Genomic DNA, 24,257 nt, shown 5'->3' with positions numbered 1-24,257 from the left:
GGCAGAAATAAGCAGGGCCGTGGTACCTACCCGCGCGGACTCATAAGAGGTCCTACCACCAGTAATTACGCAAATTATAAATTGAACATTTGTTGAGTACGTATTTCATTATAAAAATTGGTACCCGCCCACGGGATTCGAACACCGGTGCATCGCTTCAACACGAATGCACCAGACGTCTTATCGTTTAGGCCACGACGACTTCAAAATAAATGGCCTTGTAAAGACCTTTTAAGCCTTAACGACTGACGATAAAGAACTTAAGCCAAGACAAATTTCCTTAAATTCTTTAATAATATGAAAAGGGACATGAAGTAAAGTGAGACGAAGTTAATTAATTTAAAACTTAATCGACCGATTAAATTTAATTAAATGAAAGGAGATGAGATCCCATAATATGACGTTTCAATATTATGGTAGTTATTTACTGAGACTTTTTAAAGGGCTTTATAAATAGAAGAGCTCGAGAAGCTACGTGCAAGATCTTTGTTTCTTTTTCCCACATTTGTGCAGTTTCATAAATGCAGAACAGTTAATAATCCAGTTTTTTTTTTAATTCTTTATAAATTCTTTATTAGAGCCATACACCTATTATGTTAAGTCTTCTTTATAACACATTTTAACCTAAAGAAACATTAACAAAATAAAATAACTTCGCTCGCGCCCGTTCGCCCGCCATTCACACCTAATATTAGTTTTGTTATTTTATTAAAATTGTAAAGTATTCGAATCGTCAGAATTAATATTATAATGATAATAAAAAACGGAAATTAAACCGTAAAAGTAATTATTTCTATGACTAGCGAAAATCTAAGAAAATACTAGAATTGATAATGTTTAAAGACGTTTGAATTTTGGCTGCTTTACTAAATTCCTTAAAGTACAGGCAGTTCTCCACAAATCGACATCCATACTTTTGTCTATGCTGTATGTTGTTGGGAGACTCTTAACGAGCCACCACCACAGTTTTTTTAGGAAGTCAGCTAGTCACCTCAAGTCGCTTTCCGCCAGATACAATGACTTAACCAACGTGCAAACTTTTTTAAATCTTAAAATTAACTAATTAATTTATTAATTTTGGACACAGTAAAGAAATAATTCATAAAGGGGATAAGTTATATTTTTATTATTTGTGTATATCAATGAGCTATTGATGGCATGTAGGTATAGCAATGCAGATGACAGCTTTTTTTTTCCTACCTAAGTTGAGAGCCTTGAGAGGCTATTTCAGCGTAACCTTAACTATAGTAAAATTATTTTGTCCGTGCAGTTTGGGTCATAAAACATAGGCCGGCTAGGGCGGTGAGCATGTTGCGCGAGCGCAACGCTATTGTCGACAAAAACAAATGAGTCATCGAAGGCAGGTACACGGCGGCGGGGTAGTATACGAAGGAAGGGTGGTGAGACATTGTTATGTTATGAGTAATTTGTACTTACCTGCAAATTAAAGTACATTATGTCGAAGAGAAATGTATTTTTATGCATTCGTGCTCTGAATTTCTTTAGTGACACAATGGCTACTCCATTGTTTTATATCAAAACGGCAGAATTTATTCAAAATAATATCTGCACGTGTTGTTATCAACAATGTGTTAAAAATTTTCACTGAAATAAGAATGGATCCCGAAAAGTTCAAACTAAATATACTATCAATAACGCTTATCGACAACAATAATGCGCATCACTATGCCCGTCTATAAGGCTCGTGAGTGGAAGAGAGAGCGAAATACTTGCTTCACCGATCCGATTTTTTATGACCCAAACTGCACGGACAAAATAATTCTACTATAGTAGGTGAGCTCACGGGGCTCAAACCTGACAACGTTGCTAACACGAACCCTAGCAAGAGCCGTGCTTCGCAGAATCTACCACTGGATGGGAAACGCGACCCACTGAGAAGATCCGGCGAGAAACTCAGTGGGCTGTGTCTGAGGGTTAATTTATTCGTCGAGCCCTTCGTCGCAAGCGACGGATTCGACGAGAGCGATGACCGGTAATGACAGCACGGGGGATGCGCAATATATCCGTAGTCTTTCTTTGGAGCGTGGTGCAAGAGAGACGATCTAAGCTTGCGTCTGAAGCGGAGAGCTCTCTAGGACGAGTCCACGAGTGGGGTGAATCAAAATTAGTTTAATTCAACCTTCACTGTGAAGAAGGACCCCTTTGTCATGGTGCCGCAATGCCAAGGAATATCCCTGCAACCTTCTACGAGTATCGGAATATTGGGTTCGACATTTCGAGCGATGTCAAATTGCGGAGTTATTTGGAGAGCAAAGCCAAGTTAGCGTCCAAAATGCTAGGAGTACACAACAGAGCGAAGCAGTACTTCACGCCTTTTCCAAGACTTGCTTTATAAAGCACAAGTCCGGGCCTTGCGTGGCGTACTGCTCCCACCCCTGGGCCAGGGCTCCCAAATACCAGCTTCTTCCATTTGACTCCATACAGAAGAGAGCCGTTCGGATGGTCGATAATTCTATTCTCACAGATTGTTTTGAACCTCATAGTCTGCTTCGCTTCTCTCTTTATTTTGTACCATGTTCCATCGGGAGTGCTCTGAGGAATTGTTTGAGATGATTTCATCATTTCTTTTTTACCATCGCACCGCCTGCCACCAGATTAGTCCATCTATACTCCCTGGAGCCGTTGCGTTCATCCACATTGCCTTTCCAGAGATCTTTTTTCCCACATACCATCCAGCTTTGGAATGAGCTCTCCTCAACAGTTTTTTTACGAATACTATGACTTGTCCTTCTTTAAACAAGGTTTGTGGAGAGTACTTAATGCTAGGCAGCAGCTTGGTTCTGCCCCTAGCATTACTAAAGTCCATGGGCAACGGTAACCACTCACCATCAGGTGGGCCCTATGCTCATGTGCCTACAAGGGCAACAAAAAAAAATATTTTTAGAAACTGTAGATCTTAATAATTGTAAATGTCTTTGCTTTTCAAAATGACAACATCATTAGTGGTATAAAGTGCACATAATGAAGTATTATTACCAAAAAATAAGATATATAATTTATAATAAAATAATATTAATAATTATTAATATTTTTGTCTATCCAATCATCTATCAGTGAAAAAAAAGTGGTGTTTATTTTAAACTACCAACAATACTCCAACAGATGAGAACAACTTCATGAAATATCAGTCCTTATAAATACAAATTTCACTATATTAAATAAATTAACTAAATAAATTTCACTAATATTAATGGCAAATAAATGAGTGTTAATCGGTAAAACTTTGTTTCATATTTTATTTTATTTACATTGAGTATGAATAAAATTTAACACTAGTACATTATGTTCTAGTCCTTTATTTATTATAACAATATTTCTATAAATTTTTTAGTGCTATTTGTTTATTTGTTTTCCAGGAAAGATATGTATTCCAAAACAAGGCAACAATCTGAACAACTAACACTTGATAGTGAAGCGGGACATAATAAAAGTTTAGAATTTGTACCCAAGGCCATATGTAATAATTGGTTGTTAAGACATCAAAATAATTAGATTTTAAATCCACTTTAATTATATCCCATGTCTTTCTTTGTAATGCAGCTACACTTATAAGCAGTATACATAAAAATGATGGTGCAAACAGGAACTGATCCAAAAATACCTTTTTAATTGTAACAATTTTTCCTTGTGATCCTACATATTTATTTAAAACACCATACCAGGTACGTAATGCTGGACCCTGAAAAGCATCAATTTGTGTCATAATATTACAAACTCAGTTCTTGTTATTTAATTATTATTATTATTATTATTAATACTTTATTTCAGTTTTTTTTTAAAACCATAACATTTTGTTAGTAGTAATTACTTATATCTATGTTAGTGACTTAAAAAAATCTAACACATAACTATTATTATATATATACATTTTATACCATTACATTTTTTTATTTTATTTTTTCTCCTTCCAAGTGCCTACTGCAAAGGCTATTGATCAGCAGTCCCTCGATCTTGCTCGATATGATTTTCAAAAGACTGTTGCCACTGTCACGAACTCGACGCAATAACGATGCACTTCTCTTCCGCATTATTGCAAAGAAGTCATCGGTGTGAGATGTCGCAAACATTGTGGATGCACTACAAAAGCGCGGCAGTGACAACAATAATAATTTAATCCCTAATCGAATATTATAAGGTCTAATTGCTAAGACGCTAAGTTTATTTTTAAGCTGATGTTCGAATATTCGTTGGTACCCTAGAATATATCCCTTTAATAATGCATAGATACTTACACCAATAAAAAAACCAATAGAACCAAATTTTAAAGTTCTCTGAATATCTGTATCCCTCCAATATGTTTTTTCAATGATTACTTGCGAAATCACATCCCCTGTTGCCATTAGGCCTCCTGTTTGAATAGCCTGAACTAAATACGGTCTACGCCTTAAAAACTCTTGATAATATTTAAAGAAACGATAAGTCATTTTCTGTTTGGATTTCTATTATACCTAATGAATAACTCTACTATATCCTAGTTTTGTGTATTTCATATGGTTTGTAGACAGGAGCTTAAATACACTTCAAAAGTTCAAACGCCGCCGGATATAGAATTTAAAAAAAGTTTTTTTTTTTAAAGTTTGTAATTTTTACTTTATGCAAGTGTTATCTATGCTCTAAGATTATCGAGGACTTTTTGGCGGGAACGCGAGTAGTGAAGTTATGTGATTTGTTTTATTTTGTCTATTTAGTGTTTCTTCGGGTTTAAATGTGTAATAATGGTGGTTTATTAACTGTTTAATATCTGTGAAAGTGCACAAATGTGGGAAAATGAAACAATGCCGCTGGACGTAGCTTCTCGGGATCCTCCAAAAAGTCCACTGAAAAAATCATAGTAAACGACCTCCACTTTACTAAGATTATATTTCATCCCATATTATCTCAATTCATTTCATTTAATTTCATCCCAGTTGATTAGTGTCTCAAATTAATCATCTTCATTTCGTTTCACTCCTTAATATCATTTTTCATAAAAATATGAATAATATAAATTAAAATAAGACATGACTTAAAAGTCTCAGTTACCAGGTCATAAAATCTCTTAAAAAAAAAACACTCATCGGGCTCACTGAATTTGGCCCCACTTTTTTTAATCACACAAGTAGTAAGTTATACAAGTCTACCAGCGTTTACGCTTACTTTCCATACAGAATCCCATTAAATTGAAATGAGGTTAATTGTGTGAATATGCAGTCTATAGATTCGATATTAATAATAATAGTAATTGCCGTTGCCTGATGTCTGCCCATTTATCCCAGACAAAAATAAAAAAGTAGCCACTGCCAATTATGTAATTATGAAAATAAATATATGACTGAATTTTCCCAACCAAAGAGTCGTTCTGGTAAATAAAATAAGCAGATAATTTAAAGAAAGCCTTGTAGCACAGCGCGAATAAAAACAGCTGCCTATTAAAATATTGCAGAAAAATACAATTATTCCATCAAAAAATATTAAATTTTACAACACAGCACACTTTAAGCGCTTTATTCACGATCCATCACGGCTGTACGTCAGCTCAAGGCCGCGGTGCTGGATGTATCAAGCGCGAACAGAATAAATCGAACGAATTAAATGAGAGAGTTTTAATTTATTTAAAATGCCAGCTGTTTTATCAAAACGCCAAAAATGGGAGTTCAGCAGCAGAAGAGAGGCAAAAAACCCCTTTACTCTGTATATAACTACAGTTTTTTTATCATTTCCATTTTCTACACTAGCCCTATTTCGCTGAGTTTTCCAACAACATCTTTCTGTTTACGGCGGACACTTTTTCAACTTATCCACTTTAATAGATAGTGCTCCCTATTTCTACCCTCCATAGTTAAATCTTTCAATAGCCTAGAACACGAATATTCGGCAATAGGAAAATGATTCATAGTGTGAAAATTATATGACTACATTCCTACTTTACTTTTATGTTATCAGAAAAACTCAATTTAAATTATCAATCTATTCCATTTCGGATACCTACCATTTCAATAAGTTATTTCATAATTCTTATTGAAACAGAAAAAACGAATATCGATTATTTGAAGTTATACTTCTTTAGGCGCGTTATGAAAAGTTGATGAGAGTGAAATTTTACGAGGCGCGCGCACCGTGACACAAAATTAACAGAATGAAGTTGCCCACTAAATCGCTCATAACAATACGGCCGACGTAGCTTGGCGAGTCTGAATATAGCCGCAGGTGAACTTTCCCAACCGTACCTTTTTTTTCCCTACCTAAGCTGGTAGCCTTGAGTGGCTATTCCAGCGGAACCTTAACTAGTAGGTGAACTCACAGGGCTCAAACCTGAGGAAGTTGCTAACACGAACCCTAGCAAGAGCCGTCCTTCGCAGAATCTATCACCGGATCGGAAACGCGACCCACTGAGAAGATCCGGCGAGAAACTCAGTGGGCTGTGTCTGAGGGTCCGAACTGTACCTACCGAGAATTATGTACCGAATCTAACACCGGTCACTCACATGCGCACGAATACGCAAACCCGCAAGTGTAGGACGACATTTGCAAATGATTATGCAAAGTTTTCGCTACATTCGTGGTTTTCCAAGCTGTGTCGGTTTTTTAACAGACATCAAAGCGCGCGAACCGCGAACCTTCGCGTAGTCTCCCACACATTCGTTTGCCCAGTTGCGCCGACGCACAGTGGGTCGATACTATGATTTGAGTGACTTAGGGACCAACTTTGTTTTTTAACAAATTTTTTTACGTAGATAGATAGAGCTCGTTAATCTCAATAATAATTGTTTTGGGCAAAAATTACAAAAACTTTATAGTTTGGTCAGAAAAATGTGTTTTGTGATTTTTTTGTATGGAGCGGGTCACATTAAATTAAATTCCTGCTAAGTACCGTGAGGTCCCGCTTTGAAACTTTATTTTTCTTACACCTTGTCTAGTCTACTATCATTTGATGCTTTGAACATGTGCATAAAGTTGCAACTCTGCCAAATAAATGGATCGAAAAAAATGAATAAACACATAGAATAAAAACCTTTATTTTTATTTTCGTAAGTGCTTTTAAGTTAAATTTGATATGGATTAGTACGTACAAGCACGCAACAATACCCATAATTACATAATACCTAACAAAAATACATTTAGTAGGTCTTAATTAATCAATCTCTCTAAGTATTATATATTTTGTTTCACCATTCGATCTTTAGATAAGAAGACAAAAGAAGATTGTGTAAAATATCCTCATTAGTCGGCAGTCTACTTATCTTTCTAAAATAACAACTCTCTGTATATTTCCGAAAATCTTTATTGCGAGCTTCCGCTGCCTCTTCCGACAGTTTACCTATAGGAATGGCACGAAAGGCAAAGCTTTTTATTATTGTATATCACTGCCATGTGCCAACAATTTATGGATACTGGAAAGCATATAATACCAGGGATATAAATTAATATACAATTCTGCAGTATATCTACAAAACTCGGAAAAATTGGAAAGGTCCACGCGCTCTCCAGATGCAACAGCCTGAAGAATCACGTGAAACCTCTCTATTAAATCTTTACGTATTCCTGTTATGCGGGCTGTTCCTTCTGCATTCCTGAAAAATCTTCTGGCAGTATTGCCATCATTGGTTGTTCCTACTCCTTGCTTGACAACATCTATAAGTACACCGTATTCCTTTTTAAACGCTTAAGGTATAGCGCTCTTTCTGATTGATATTTTTTCTTAGTCATCGCCCCTTGCAACTCCATTTCTTGAAGTCCAAACGATTAGACGCAAACAAAAAAATGTATTTTAAAAAATAATCTCACTGGAAACTACATAGGATGTAAAAATTGTGAAGTAATAAAATTATATTTACCGATATGAAGTAAGCACTCCATGCGTCTTATCCAGGCATGTAAAGATGGCATTCCATACTGGAATATTTCTTCATTATTTTCTCTTTGATAAGTAAGTGACTCCAAAAAAGTCTGACGGTTTTGCTTTGCAAATATCACAGACAGCAGAAAATGTTTCTGAAAAATATGAGGTTATTTTGCCGTCTATCATCGCCATGTGCAATTGATGCTTAACTTCAACTTGTTTGATTTTTATGGCTGAAGTCTTTCTATTTCTTCTGTTATGCTAGCTTTTATAATTGCCATTGTTGACTGCGTTTCTTTTATAAATTTAAACATTATTGGACGGCAACAAAAAGTTGATGAGGGTAGGTCGTTTTCCCAAACAATTGTTCGATCAAATTTCTGAAGCCTTAAAGGAACTAGACTGGTCAAGAAAACAGATGAATCATCAAACTCTGTTTCAGTCTTTTGTTTATAATTACTTTGACCTGGGGCTCTATCAAAGCCTATTTGCTTATAAGCAGTAGCTCTCTTGCCGAGTCCAAATCCGAAGTAATCACATTTAAAAGCCTATATACCGCCAAGCTTAGTAATGCTTGCATTTTAATAGCAGCTCCTTCTTCATTAATAATTACCTCGTCTTTCCCTGGATAACATTTGGTCTTTTCTTGCTTATTTTTATATTAAGAAGGGTATAAATCGGACCCATTTTCACTTGCTGCTTCTCTTAGATTTATATACTGCCACTTACTTAATTTAAGTGAAACTAATAGTGCCTTATCGGGAGAATATGTACTACTTTTCACTTTACTTGTACTTAAACACTCCTTAACTTTTTCTAGATCTTCGGGGTGATTTGACAAATGGTTCATTATTTCTCCTACATCTTCATTTCCAGTGTTTCTCAAACTAGCAATTGTAGTTCCATTTAATCCGGGGATAACGAAAGCGATTGGTAAATTTGTTCAATGTGCCTGGATCCCAATTCTTCAAAAGGTTTTCGAGGTGTAAAAGTAGATGTCGAGGCTTCTGTGGTACATTAGAGCGTGGTACATTTTCAACATCTTCAGTATTAGAAATCTCGAGCCTTTCCTGTACAGTGTTGATATCTTCAGGTATCATGCCTTCGGGCCAGTTTATTGCACATTCGAACTAATCACATTTTTTTCTTATAAACTGTGCTAACATGCGACTACTTCGTTTCCATATTGCACTTATATTTGAACAAAAGTGCGTACAGAATTTTTGGGGCTCAACACTTTTCTCTTCGGTCACGTTCATTTGATTTTGTAGGAATTGAAAGTTTTTTATTATCAGACAGCGACTGTAGTTGCTCTCTTAAAATCATAAATAATCCTAAATTGTTAATAAAATTATCAATTATAACGGACAAAGGAAGATCACGACGACAATCGCAAGATGTTAGTAGTAGTACGAATAAACGAACACTAGTTAGTATATAATAAATATGGTCACTTTATACTTCCAGAGAGACACAAATGTTTACTATATTTTCTACTACCCAGTAATGGCTGCTTAACTAATTATCCTCAGTAACTAATGTTAACTATCCTAATAATTACAGAGATTGATTAATTAGAGACCTACTAAATGTATTTTTGTTAGGTATTATGTAATTATGGGTATTGTTGCGTGCTTGTACTTACTAATCCATATCAAATTTAACTTAAAAGCACTTGCGAAAATAAAAATAAAGGTTTTTATTCTATGTATTTATTCATTTTTTTCGATCCATTTATTTGGCAGAGTTGCAACTTTATGCACATGTTCAAAGCATTAAATGATAGTAGACTAGACAAGGTGTAAGAAAAATAAAGTTTCAAAGCGGGACCTCACGGTACTTAGCAGGAATTTAATTTAATGTGACCCGCTCCATACAAAAAAATCACAAAACACATTTTTCTGACCAAACTATAAAGTTTTTGTAATTTTTGCCCAAAACAATTATTATTGAGATTAACGAGCTCTATCTATCTACGTAAAGAAAAATCTTAAAAAACAAAATTGGTCCCTAAGTCACTAAAATCATAGTATCGACCCACTGTGCGACGATTGCGAAGATAACGGACGTATCGCCATTTTCATAGTTCGTGACGTCTACTGTGTAGCGTCACGAGAAATCATCAAAAGAAATCCCATAAAAACAGCATGGCTGTTAATGATGTCTGGGAAAGAATTCAAAACTCTTTTTCTCTTCAATGTTCTATTGACGAATTAAAAAGGAGGAGAAATTCGTGAGACATTCGTAAACAAGTGTGGGAGGAAGCGCAAACGGGTTCGCAAATTGAGTACCGAACCCATTTGCACAGCTGCTAGGTTTGCGAATGAATGTTTGACGGCCCTTCACATGCGCGCAATCATTCGTACAATGTACGAATATTTGCGCGCATGTCAGTGGCCGGCATAAACGATGTCAAGAAAAGGGATGTCCAATATGCGTCTTTGAGGATGTTGTTTAATCGATTTTTGAAGCTATTTTTCAAATTGATTAAAATTGAAATAAAAAAAAAGAAATAAATTTAATAAAAATAAAGTATAACTTCTTACGCGCGTACATAAGTACACGCACCCTTTTTTAGATTAATAATGTTTAAAAGTGTCAAATCGGTAGAAAAATCGGAAGAATTTCCATGTATACTTTGAAATCGTAGAAAAATCGTTATATTTCGGTATTTCGGTAGAGCCCATATCGGTAGAAATATCGAAAAATCGGTAGGTTCGAGACCACTGAACAGAAGCTACTGCTGTAGGTACGAAAGCTATGTCTCTTATTGAGGTGAACAACTTAAAGGCATATTACACTTGGCTATATTTAGTCGACTGAATTCAGTCGCTACTAAATTCGGTCCCCGGTAACCGTACTCGTCGAACTCGACAAAGAGGTCGACGTGCTACCTAACCCATGCATCAGCCCGCTGAGTTTCTCGCCGGATCTTCTCAGTGGGTCGCGATTCCGATCCGGTAGTAGATTCATTCGCGAAGCAATTGCTCTTAAGTTGTTAGGTCTCCTTCGGAGACGCTCGGGCAGTTGTTACCAAATCCCACCCCTCCTGGCTGAGCCTTTGCTCGCCCACCTGTCCTGGTGAAGCTGGAAAGGCCTCCGGGCCACCAGTAATCTTTCAATCATAAAAAAAGCTACTGAATTCAGTGAAGTGTAATAGCATTCAGTAAGCTAGCATACTAAATTCAGTAGCAAGGATGGTTTCTGACTGACTAAATCATTTAGAAGCCTAATTAGAAACGCATTAGAGAAGCGCTTAATGATTTCAGTCGTCCCCATAGATCTCCGTGCGTAAGGATGTTTTACTTGTTTTTTACTTCCGAATAAAAAGTATTTATTTCAGTCACCTTTATTTAATGTGCCAGACATTTATAAATAGCCCGACATGTTTTAGATATAGTTTTTGTCAGCAGGGGTTGGGATCTTAAAGAACTAAATTTTAAATCTTGATACGAATTTCCTGTTGCAAGAAATCTTAATGTTACAACCAATCTTTCTTTTGGACTTATACTATCGTGGGATTACATATGCAATAGTTATATAATAGATATATAATAGATTAACGCAGTATCCTGCTTCTGAATGAACGGTGTCACAAGGCTTACTAATCTGGTCTGCTGGTTCTAAATCACTCATAATGTTCATATTTGCTAACTTTCCATGCAGCAATAAATATTTCTTCACCCATATTCTTCTTTTTTTTTTCAGTAGAGCCGATAGCGAGGGCTACGCCAAGACCAATTTTTTGTTGTATAGACAATACTGGGGCCATCCTCTTACACATACGACACGTCCAACTTCGTCGCGTTTAAACTGGCAATTGATTCAGTAACTAAATTAAGAAAAGTGTAATCAGACCTTGCTTCTAAGCTTCTGAATTCAGTCGACTAAATTTAGCCAAGTGTAATTAGCCTTTTACCTACTTCAGTCATAGATTATACACTTAATATACTTCAGTCACTAAAGGAATCAGGAAGCAGTATATATCAGAACGAATCACTCACTACTTACACAAATCGATTGCGTACGTCCCTAGTTTTCTTCATTTCATGTACCTACATGCTATGATGGTGGATTAAGGAAATATGGAATATATTACTCCAAAGGCAAACTAATTATTGAAAATAGATACGATTTCACGTTTTAAACTTTAAATTGTGTTCATTACTATTGTGGAAAGTTGAGAATCGAGCTGCCAAGATGGATAAAAGGAAGCTGTCAACTGCTGGAGATAGTCTTTATGAAATACTCCAAGTTCCGAAAACTGCTACGGCAGAAGATGTAAAGAAAAGTTATCGAAAATTAGCTTTGAAATATCATCCTGATAAAAATCACAACAGCCCTGAAGCTTCGGAAAAATTTAAGGAAGTCAATCGTGCCCACACTATATTGAGTGACGCTACAAAAAGAAATATTTACGACAATTACGGTTCGCTCGGACTTTATATTGCAGAACAATTTGGAGAAGAAAACGTCAATGCATATTTCGTGGTAACGAGTACCTGGTGCAAAGTATTATGTGCATTTTGCACTATCATAACCGGTTGCTGCTGCTGCTTTTGTCTATGCTGTTGTTGTAACTGCTGCTGTGGAAAATGTAAACCACGTCCACCAGAAGAATCTGGTGACTACCACACTTTGGAGCGTGATGACTCAGATGGTGTTCAACCAGTAACGTCGCAGCCTAGCGTAGAAGGACGTCCCACTGGTGAACAAGCTCCACCAATTGCCATGCCGGCGCCATCGTCTTCTGGTGCTTCTGAGAACACCGGCTTGAACACAGGTGGGGTCAATTATGGAATTTCAAACTGAAGGGTAAATTTGTTGTTATATAATTTAAAAATGTAAACTTCTATGAGAACAATGGAATTTGTTGCAGAATAATTGCAGCCCTTACATCACATCACGTTTTTGTATATATTTATTTAAAAATATATTTTTGTCACATTTTTGAGGAAACAACTAACCAGAACCGTTAAACTACACCAAAATGATCAGAAGGCTTATTAATACAACTGATGTTAGTGTCTGCTCAAACACAGTTCTGTTAAGTCACTATTAAGTAACATGTAAAGAATGCAATTTTGTTATTCACACACTCAAATCTCTGAATGTGTGTTCAAATAACTATTGAGTGCTTTCTTTTTCAAAACACTATAAGAAAATTAAAATACATTTTGTAACACGACTAAACAAGTAAATTATCATATTCATGGTTTCAGAAACAATGGTGACAGCTTTATAATTTAATTAATCAGTATTAATTTATGGCCTAAAATAGCATCACAAAAACCTTTAAATAGTATTTGGGAATATCAATTATAATAAGTCAGTACATAAGATCAGCATTACTGTCTGTAACAAAACTATACCAGTGTAAAAATTTCAGTAAAAAGGCAATGACAAATAATAATCAAACTTCTGGTATCAATTTGTGAGCCTGTTTGACATGAAACTCTATTCTATATAATGATGCTGTATAATTTGTGTGGTTTCATCTTCAAAGAAAATAATGTTGAGGAATGTATCCAAAATTGAAATCACAGAACAGCAAAAATAGGTGTAATTTAAACTATTTAAATGGAAAAAGTAATCTATGCTCTTGTTGTTGTTGGATACAAAAATAGCAATATTGACAATATTGATGTGTGTAAAAATAAAAAACTCTTTAATTAAGTCGGTTAGTCTGTTATAATTTTGATACAGACAGTAAAATCAGGATTATTGTAGATTTAATATTGAATGTTCAATTGTTAATTTCACCTATTCTTAAAATCCAATCTACATTTTTTTAAGCATTGTTTTAAATGATTAAATCAAGTTTTTGTTAAATATTTTTAGTATTTCCAGCTCCCTCTTTGTAATACTTATAAAAATTGATAGTTTAACTGAAATACTGTAGCATATAATATGTTACAAAATGATTCTATTTGCAGTCAAACCAAACCATGCTTGCGTATGAATGGGATTAAAATCTTGTGTATTATACTTATTATTTTAAATATTAACAGGATACCTAGTACCATAATCTAAAATTAACTAGTAATTTATGGGAAATAAATATGGGGTACATATAAATATTGCATCGTCTACATTTTTTGCAAATTTCAGTCAATTTGTTTTTAAAAATGGCAAACAGTACATAAGGGAATTCTCAATTTACTATTAAATTTTTTTATGTTTTTTCTTAAGTGTCATTTAGTCATTATTTTACTGTAAATATATCCATACTACCAAAAATCCTAAGCAATTTTAAGTAATCAGTAATATCAACATTAATTTTCATTAACAATCTTTGTGTAACTTTATTTTTAAGATAGTTCTTATGCCTAATAAACATAATTCTGATTAGCCACAAAGAACTATTTTGCTCTATTAAGGGCTTCCAACATTTTAGAAGCTAGTTCGACCTTTTTTGTTGCCGCTATTGCCCACCCGGTCTCACTCTTTAAGTGACTCCTATACTTAAAAATACCTTAATATTAACACCAAGAATTGAATTACTCGTCATTTGCAGTAATCCGTCAGGAAACCTGCAGCAATATTTCTTAGATTTGCACATAACAAAAGGGGTCCATCTAATGGTGAATGTATACAATGCATTCGTATCTTTCTGTGGGTTGAACTGGATGAAACTCAATGGGCTATATTTCCAAGACTTGTTCACTACAAGTATAGAATTTCTTACACGGTTTAAACTCATGTGAGATACTATGGTAGCCGATATAAATTGTACATTGCCCTGTGCATGTAGTCCAAATAGTAATGTATATCATTAATAGACACCCTTGACATGAAAGTACAGAGGGAAAAATATCAGGCAGTGTACTGAAATATAAAATACTAGTATTAAATTACATATTGTCACTATTGTCAGAGCTATTGATGGCATGACCATCCAATAAGCTAATGGTGCACTCGCATTCCTTCAGACATTACAAACTACAACAGAAGTGCCCTATGCCAGATCATACTTTTTAATATTATTCATTACTAACAGTGTGAGCCTCATACTAGCTTTCCAAGGCTCTTCGTTGACTGATAACTTGCAAGTTGGAGATTTTGACCAGTCATTTATGTATTTTCATAAGATGGCTGCTTGATTTGTAACTTTCTGCCATAGTAAGCTTATTGACAATAAACTTCTGAATCAAAATGGACATTTTCAATGACCAATTGTAGAAATACAAAATTAAAAGTGCAACTGAAATTTCTCAAGCTGAAAATAATCAGGGTTACTTTTGTGTAAAAGCTAGTACTTTGTATACCCTAGTAATTATTTGCATTATTTAGTATTAATATTATCCCTATTGCCTAACAATAATTTTAAGGTCAATCTGTATAAATCAATCCATTGATTTAAGAAGAAAAATGTTTTTTGTGAGATTTGGTGTTACATATTTTTATTTAAATAAGTTTTATCTCATACTTGAAAATTTAGTAAAATATTCAATTGATGATTTAAAAAATACATTAGTTAAATATCATTAATTTTAATAGATTCATTGTTGAATAATTCAAAAGCATTCTGACCCTGACCAATTTTTTTTTTTATAAAACATGAAATGGTTTTCTTCGTTTAGGTGTATATTTGATATGTGGAACCAGAAATGTTGGAAGGACAGTATCTACCAGTAATTTCGCTATCAATCTGTTTGATTGAATTTTTCGCTTTTTTATTTATTTATTATTAAACGCGAACATTAGTTTTTGTCTGTTTTGTAACGTAGTTAATAAATTAATATTTTACTATCTTTGTTCATTTGTATCGTCTGTAGGTAATTTGATGTTGCTTAAAGTATTATTTTGTTTATCTTTGATTATAAAATTACACCTAAAGATATACATATACAGATAGTAATACATAGACGCGTGGTTTTTTTTGTGCGTGTGTTTTTTTTGTAATATAGGCCATTTTCCAATTACAGCACAAGAGCGCATTATGCGGCATAATGCTCAACTAAACTTCAGCATAATTCGGCATTATGTAATTAACCATTACTTAATGGTAGTTTTCCAATTACAGAGCATAATGCGACTCAGTGACGCACAATGCCGAATTATGCTGAAGCTTAGTTGAGCATTATGCCGCATAATGCGCTCTTGTGCTGTAATTGGAAAACGGCCATACATAGCATTCATTTTAATGTCGAAGCTTAGAAACTAATCTCTCAAAACACCCTATATTGGAATCGTAACTGAAGCCGAAACGGGAATAATCCATGAGCCATCCATAGGGCCCCAAAAAAAACCAAAGAAACTGAAAACTAAATCCATCTGCTATAAAACTGATCGTAAACGCTTCTAATTTTTACTAATAATTCTTTATTATGTATTTTAAAAATAATATAACAAGTACCTATATGTATATGTTTCATTTACATTTATGCATTCAAAATAACCTGTAAGTGTAATTAAAGCTGTGTTTTTTTTTTGTTGATTCGAGAGCCCCATACATATATGTAGCTGGGAATCGCCGCTCATGTGCCTTCCTAAACCAAAGACTCCGATTTGACTTAATTTGGATTGTGTTACATTTCGTGCCATGCAAAAAATGTAAGAAAATAAATTGTGATTTTTCTTTTTCGATTTGTGCATCCTGTTAGGTCTCTTATATAAATGTACGTACTACCTGTCTTCGTTTTCGGGAATGGTTCGAAGACAATCAGGAAAAAATAATTAAAATCGACTTCAAAAGGAATACCCAAACACAATGGGTACAAACTTTTCGGTAGGCAGCGGCTTGGCTCTGCCCCTGGCATTGCTTATGTACACGGTCGACGGTAACCACTCACCATCAGGTGGGCCGTATGATCGTCTGCCTACAAGGGCAATAAAAAAAGAACTTGCGTAATGTGAAGTGTTATAACACGTAGTTTCATTAATTTTTTGACACTAATCCTCAAATTCTCTGGACGAGTACACTAACAACTAAGAGATGTAATGAAATCTAACTTTTGGTTGTAATTTTTCATATTTTCTTGTGATCTAATTAAATAATAGACATTCCATTTATTAGGTTTGTTTTTTTACCAGCCGTTGAGTAGGTATTGTTTGGAATGTTATTTCCGTTGTACAATTTATAATCAGACTAGTTAGAAAAAATAACTGTAGATCTATACTTAATTGATTACACCAATAAAAATCGTTTATTTGTTTAATATAATTTTATTGATTTTCATTTCCAAATATATATTTTTAAATGCGCAGATACTTGTGTATCAGATGTACATAATATAATTGAATAAATGTTATGGTTATGATGCACACAACAACTCAATTTCAAAACTAACTGATTGGATATTCAATGGTTTTAGCATTGACCTTTTACTTAGTCTTGAATAGATTGTATTATTGAAATTTATTGTAATTTATTAAACTTGGTCATAAAATTTCCGTTATTTAAGTAAACAAGCCCTAAGTAATAATTATTTTTATTGCAACGAATCAAATATTAGGCACGTTTCAAATTATTATATGAAATGAATGAAGTTCGTTAATAAACAAGTGCTACTTATTCGATAAAACTTTGTTGAGGAGGTTTGTCCCGTTAAATGGTGATTAGGTGGAAGTTAGGCATCGACCAAAATTGATCTTATGAGTAAACGAATAAGATTGTGTTGTGTGATGTCAATTTTGGATATAACCATCCTAGTGATGTAGAAGTTTGTAAGATAGACGAAAATACTATAAAATTCGGAATGCTAAGCTGTAACATAACCTGTGTGTTTAGTGCGAGTTTCTTAACGTTCTCGCTAGCGTAAAAGTTAAGCCAATTTTTTATGCAGTTGGTACAGCGCCCCTAGCGCAAACGATTCCATTCCATACAAATATGAGCTAACTTTTACGTTATCGAAAACGTTAAAAAACTCGCACTTAGCACACTGTTCTCAAAGAAACGATTTAAACATAACTAGTTTTAACGTAACTATTTCATTTGTCAAACTCTAAATTCTGTTTTTCGTGCATCTTTAAATATGTGCATTTTAACGTATCGTTAAAGTATATTTTTGTTACGTTAGCTTTTGCTTCGTTTTTTTTTTCTTCGCGTGCTCTTGCGTAGAACGAAAAAAGTAAAAAAAAAAACGTATTAATAATCTAATACAAAGTGAATGTGCGTCGCAACGACTTCATTGCTCTCTTACAATTTTAGATTATGATTACATAGATAGTACATGACAATTGTTCACATTAAGTATACTGTATAAAGATATATGGACCGAGGAAGACTTTATCTCTTGATAATGGTTAATGTGTCAAGATTACCAAGAACAGTGATTATCAGCGTTATCATGAATTTTAATTTACTGACTCGTGCTTTTGTAAAATTGTATTGTATGTGTTTAGATTTAAAATACATCACTTCTATATTCAAGCAACTTGTAGTTCACATTGTAAAACACTTAGCTTCTTAGAAAAATAACTGTACCTAATATTAATGTAATAAATCTTGTTGTTGTTATATAATACATATACGTCTACACGTTGTTCACGTCTGCATGATATTGTTATAGTAATTATATATCCGATTATTTATATTAGATTAAATAGGGTGTTAATACATTATTCTGTCAGTTCATTTACCTATCTGCTAAAGAAGCAGATCAGATATATGGACAACAACGCTTTCTTAAACTGTTATGATACTAGTCAATGAATATTTATCAAAGTACCGTTTGAAGTAACATTTCGATATGTAATTACGTATGATATCTTTCTATTTAATAAATCTACATACACTTATATATTCTATTATTGAATTACCAATGCTCTTTCCATTATCACCTCATTCCTTGTTTTGTTTCGCGATGCTCCCCCGTTATTATAATTTCATATGGTGCTTCACTAAAATATATTTTGTCTACATGTTTGTTTCTTATTTTCAGGAGCGAGTGTACCAAAATACACATGAAGTATTGACAAACAGCTAGTCTAACATATGTAAGGAATGGAAGGAACATAGTTTAACTTATATATTCATAAGCATACTCGTTTATATTGTATATCTTAATATAGTAATATATGTATATGTTACAAGTATATAAATTATTAATAGTTCTTTATTTAAATTTGGAACTACGTGATTAAAGTCGCTCGTCGACACTACCAATCATACATCACATTCGGGATCTTGGTAGATATAAAGTTATATAATTTCCTTGTCAAATTAGATTTGTTCTAAAACCAGTTTCTGTTACCGCCGCCTGTTTACTTCTTCCTCAGTATTTATTACAAACAGTTTCAGATTGAATACACACCCACATTAAAAAAAATTGTTCTGCTGACGTTACTTTGTCGTTAAATATAACTGTTAATTTATCAGACAATAATGTCCATAGGTCTAATTTTATTAAAATTAAGTTCTGCTCTGAGGTATTTTATAATATAGCCTTGATTTAATGAAATGCAACTTTAAGGAAGGAATCATTGAGAGAAACGGTTCAATCATTGGGAGAAACTTAGAAAAACACCCAATTTAAAAAATATATATAAGATACATGCATTTATTTTATAGATTTCTGTTTTTTTTTATCTTGTGTAGAAATTAAATATTGAGTACGCAAATAATTTGCGTTGAAAATGCAAACGCCAGTGTCTAAGACAGATTTTTTCTACTATCATCACTAAGTGTTCTAGTCTATTTAAAACTACATTATTTTTACACGTAGCTTATTGTATTTATGAATCAATAAAACAAGTTTGCCATATTATGTGATTAACAACAAGATTTACATTCAATTTAATTATTTCGTAGTAAATTAATAATATGTATACCTACTGTGAATTATAATATATTAAAACTGAATTAAAAGTATACTCTAATAAATTTCTTACTTTGAGCATTCCCATTGCATATTTTTGAATTCAGAAATTAGGTTATATTACATATAATTCCATTAATTACTCGTGTAATTTCTGTTAAAAGTTTTGAATGATATGAAACTTGTTATAAAATGTTTTTTTATTACTCATTTAAAGTAGTAGTTCAATATAATCATAATTATTATTGTAACCTCTGTTAAATACTTAACTAGAACTTAAAAGTGAACTTAGGTACTTTAAAAAAATACAGTTATAGTTATATGTCCCCTTTATAATGTATCGTGCCGTGTTGTAAAATATAATGCAATAAAGTACGCTTGAAGAAAAATTATTTCGTTTATGTTTTCTATCTAAATATTGTTCACAAAACATTACGTACACAAGCTATGCCACGCCATCTGCTTCTAATGTACCTAAACTAGAAATGACAATTTGAAATTTAGTTCTTCAGTGTACGCCTATTTCGTTGTTGGTTTAGTAGATGCTTTGGTTTTACCGCTTCTGGAATAATTACTGTGTTAGAACAGCATTTCAGGCAATGATGATGTATAATATTGAAATAAACAAAATTCGATTTCCTTGCATTAAATTTGATTAGGTTGATGTCGTTTCGAGAGATCACCAATCAGAGTCGTGTATGATTCAATCCTGAAAATGATATACTCGACAAAGAGTAATTCCGTCATTGGATGAAATGGTAGGCGGACTAGGTACTCACTCCATGAGAGTGCTACATGCAAAACTGGTAAAATGCGAAACGTCAACTATGCTATCCATATTGGTTTTTTTTTTTTCTGGTGGCATAAACCGCTGGAATGGCACCCTCTACTGGAGATGGAAGGCGGGCCATGTCGGAGTCATGATATGACAAACGGGGAAAATGAATTGTTTGGTGCGGAGCACATCTCTCACGTCACTCTCTCTCTCGGGACGCCGGACCGGCGGTCGTCGGCGCCACGACCTTTCAGTCTGCAGGCTATCCGAAGCCCGCCTGTATGGCACCGGTTAGAGTGGGTTTTCCTACGGAATACCCAGCTGGGTCAGGACCAGCGTGGGTCGAGGATAGCTGGCCTTCCATCACCCGGATGCTCTTGCGTAAAAAGCGTGCAGAGCAGCTTGCATGTCCTCTTCTTAGGTCCCCCTCCGACATGTGAGCTGGTGCATTCGCAGAAGTCAAGCATCGCCTTCCACGACTCGTCGCGGCCGAGCATCGATGCCACAACACTCGGCAGCGAAAGTTGTTTCCTATTTTTGCGACGAGGTCACGGCGCCACCCCTCCCATGTGGGGCAGACGACGAGAATGTGTTCTGCCGTGTCCAAATCGCAACCATAATGGATCCATATTGCCATATTGAAATTTTAAAACTCTGAATTTCGTAGAATACTTATCATTTTAGTTTAAAACCAGGACACACTATAAAAACAGTAGTTCATTGTAAACTGAAAACAGGGTCAATGAAACTAAACTGATAGCAATATAAATTTTTGTCTAACGGTTTATTAGGTGAAATAAAATCGAAAAATGGATGATTATTTTATGGTAAAATGAACAACAGGTACTAAGTAATGGGCAAGTAAAACGTGTTCAACAATTTCTTGTTTTATATTGATGATGTTTTGTGTTCGAGTTAAATAGTAATCATAAAAATACAGTTTAAATTTTTAGGAGTTATTTTAGTAGTGGTCAATAATGGTTCAGGGCGTTGTCGGAAGTGAGATAATTAAATAACACAACTGGTTAATCGGAGAGCTTATTCGCGACTAAACTTAAAAAGTAAAAAGCAACAGAGCTTACGGGCGCAGCCGCATGTTATGACTACGAACAATTTTGTTTACATAACAAACTGTGTCCCTACAGTAGCCCCCTAAAAAAAAATAAAAGCTTACAAAAAAAACAAATATAACAAGTTATCATATCAACTTACGTATAATTACAAAAAATAACATAAAAATAAAACACATTAAAATGTTTTTTTTTTATATTGCTTTGATGAATGGACGAGCTCACAGCCCACCTGGTGTTAAGTGGTTACTGGAGCCCATAGACATCTAGAACGTAAATGCGCCACCCACCTTGAGATATAAGTTCTAAGATCTCAAGTAGTTATAATGGTTGCCCCACCCTTCAAACCGAAACGCATTACTGCTTCACGGCAGAAATAGGCGGGGTGGTGGTACCTATCCGTGCGGACTCATAAGAGGTCCTACCACCAGTAAATCTGATCTGACTCCATATTTTTTTATAACATTTCAGGAATCGAACCTGTATGATGTTTTAACTATTATTACAAAACTTACTGAAATTTAATTGTACGTTTAACAAGTCTACCACTACGTGTAAACGTGTTAGGCTTTTATAAGCCTAACAGTAATTATTTACTGTTAGTACTATCATCCCTTCAATTATTGTTAGCATTGGGGTTAGTGGATGTTGTACAATCTTTTTCCTGGTTTTGTGGAATGGCACCTTCATTAAGCACGTAGGCTGGCTTCAATCTATCAATCGATACATTAACGTTTTTATCAGCCATTTTTATCAAAAAATACTTGTCTTTTCTTTCAATCCCTTTGTACGGGCCCTCATACGGAGGCTGTAAAGCTTTTCTCACCAAATCAACACGTACAAAAACGTGAGAATATGTACGCAAATCCGCGTGAACAAAGATGTTACGTGAATCACGTTGTTGTGATGATCTTGGTGTGAGCTTCTTAATCGCGTCTCTAACATTGGCTACATATTCGCTTGAATCGCTGATTGCAATATTAGAGCCTCCGTAAAAACTCCAGGTTTTTCCGAAGTTAGGGTTTTTCCGAAAGTCAGTTCTGCGGCACAAACACCAGAATAGGCAATGGGCCTACTAAATCTACATGAATATGCTCAAATCTGTCACTAGCCTCAAACCTTCCTAAATCTGATACAGTATGTCGCACTACTTTTGACTTTTGGCATTGTGTGCAGGTTTTAGCGCATTTTTTTACGTCTGCATTCATACCTGGCCAGAAATACTTTGCTGAAACTAAATTCCTAGTTGTGCGAATGCCAGGTTGAGCTAGATCGTGAATTCCGTGAAATACTCTTTTCCTAAAACTCTCAGGTACATACGGCCTAATAACATTAGTTGAGACTTCACAACAAATTTAATCACGACAATCGGGCGAAATAATTTGTTTAAATTTTAATCGCTTGTTTGTTTTGGCTAGCAATGTCGTCAACTCGGTGTCAGCTTGCTGTGCCGCGGCGAGTTCCACGAAATCAAGCGTCGTCGGGCACACTATGATCTCTACACGTGATAAAGCATCGGCTACAATATTATCGTTTCCATTAATGTACTGAATGTTAGTCGTAAATTCACTAATATACGTGAGTTGCCTGATACGTCTAGGCGTCTCCTTGTCACTAGGTTATTTCGAAAACGCGTATATTAACGGTTTATGGTCGGTGTAAATTACAAAAGGTCTACCTTCTATCATGTGTCTGAAATGTTGCACCGATAAGTAAATGCCTAAAAGCTCCCTATCATAAGTACTGTATTTTAATTGAACATCGCTGAGCTTCTTAGAAAAATAACCTAAAGGGCTCCATTGTGTACCTAGTTTTATTTGTAATACGCCGCCAATACAGTCATTCGACGCGACGGTCATAATCGCTAGCTCTGTATTTACAAGTGGGTAACTTAACCTCGTTGCGTTTTGAAGGCTCGCTTTACATCTCACGAACGTGACATCCGCTTAGTCAGTCCACTGAACCAGCGATTTTTCCTTCTTTTTCGCAAATATTTATTTAAAACCGATTGATATTCTGCAGCTTTTGGTAAACTAGACCTATAAAATTTATCATTCCCAAGAATAGTCTTAACTGATCTATAGTCTTCGGTTTTGGGAATTTTATAATAGCTTGGACTTTATCTGGCAAAGGGCTTATACCTTCGGGAGTAATTTCGTATCCCAAGAACTCCAATTGTGATTTTCCAAAGCTACATTTCGATATGTTAATCGTAATACCGTATTTATTTAACCGCTCGAAAATAGCTTTTAAATGTCGCTTATGCATTTTCACTGTTTTGCTAGCCACGATAATATCATCAATATAACAAAAATAAAAATTTGAGTTAATATTTTCACTCTCAACCTTAAATTCATCTTCTTGCCCCTTTTTTTTCGGGCCGGGGGCCGAACTTCCTACGAGGTGACCGCGCATAAGGGGCGCGCGGGGTATGTGAGACTCAACGATCTGCAGGTGTTGAGAGCAGATCGCGGGCCCAAGGATTTTAGGGCCCACCCACTAAACGACTCCCATGCACTCTTACATCCGATGTCCGATCCCCTCCGAGGTCAGAACCCGGATGAGGTAGGGGGGTTACCGCGGTCAACACTACAACCAGACAGCGCGGCTCACCCCAAGGACGCCCAGCCGACGGAGCCTTCGAGGCGAATCGAAGGCTCTGAAGCATTGGCCGTCTCGGTACGGCAGCCCGTCAGGCCGCCTAGACGGTGCCGCTGGTGTCCCGGAATACCCCGCTGGACCAGAACCAGCCTGCCGGGTCGGGACGCGATACACCGCCAACCGTTCTCGTTCCTCCCTCTCTCGTTCCG

The 24,257-nt window shown here is 35.1% G+C and overlaps 2 protein-coding genes across 2 annotated transcripts in view; one reads left to right on the top strand and one right to left on the bottom strand.

Annotated features, from left to right (window-relative positions):
• serpin-2 (serine protease inhibitor 2) overlaps positions 1-24,257 on the bottom strand; it is a 95,974-nt gene that overhangs the window by 10,368 nt on the left and 61,349 nt on the right. The window lies entirely within an intron of this gene.
• DnaJ-7 (DnaJ (Hsp40) homolog 7) lies at positions 11,914-19,112 on the top strand. The gene is given in 2 exon segments (NM_001163912.1): positions 11,914-12,623; positions 18,727-19,112. Coding segments are annotated over 2 exon segments (609 nt in total). The 5' UTR covers positions 11,914-12,040; the 3' UTR covers positions 18,753-19,112.

This window comes from Bombyx mori, chromosome 15, assembly GCF_030269925.1.
Source record: "Bombyx mori chromosome 15, ASM3026992v2".
NCBI lineage: Eukaryota > Metazoa > Arthropoda > Insecta > Lepidoptera > Bombycidae > Bombyx > Bombyx mori.
This window is presented reverse-complemented; position numbering and strand designations above follow the sequence as displayed.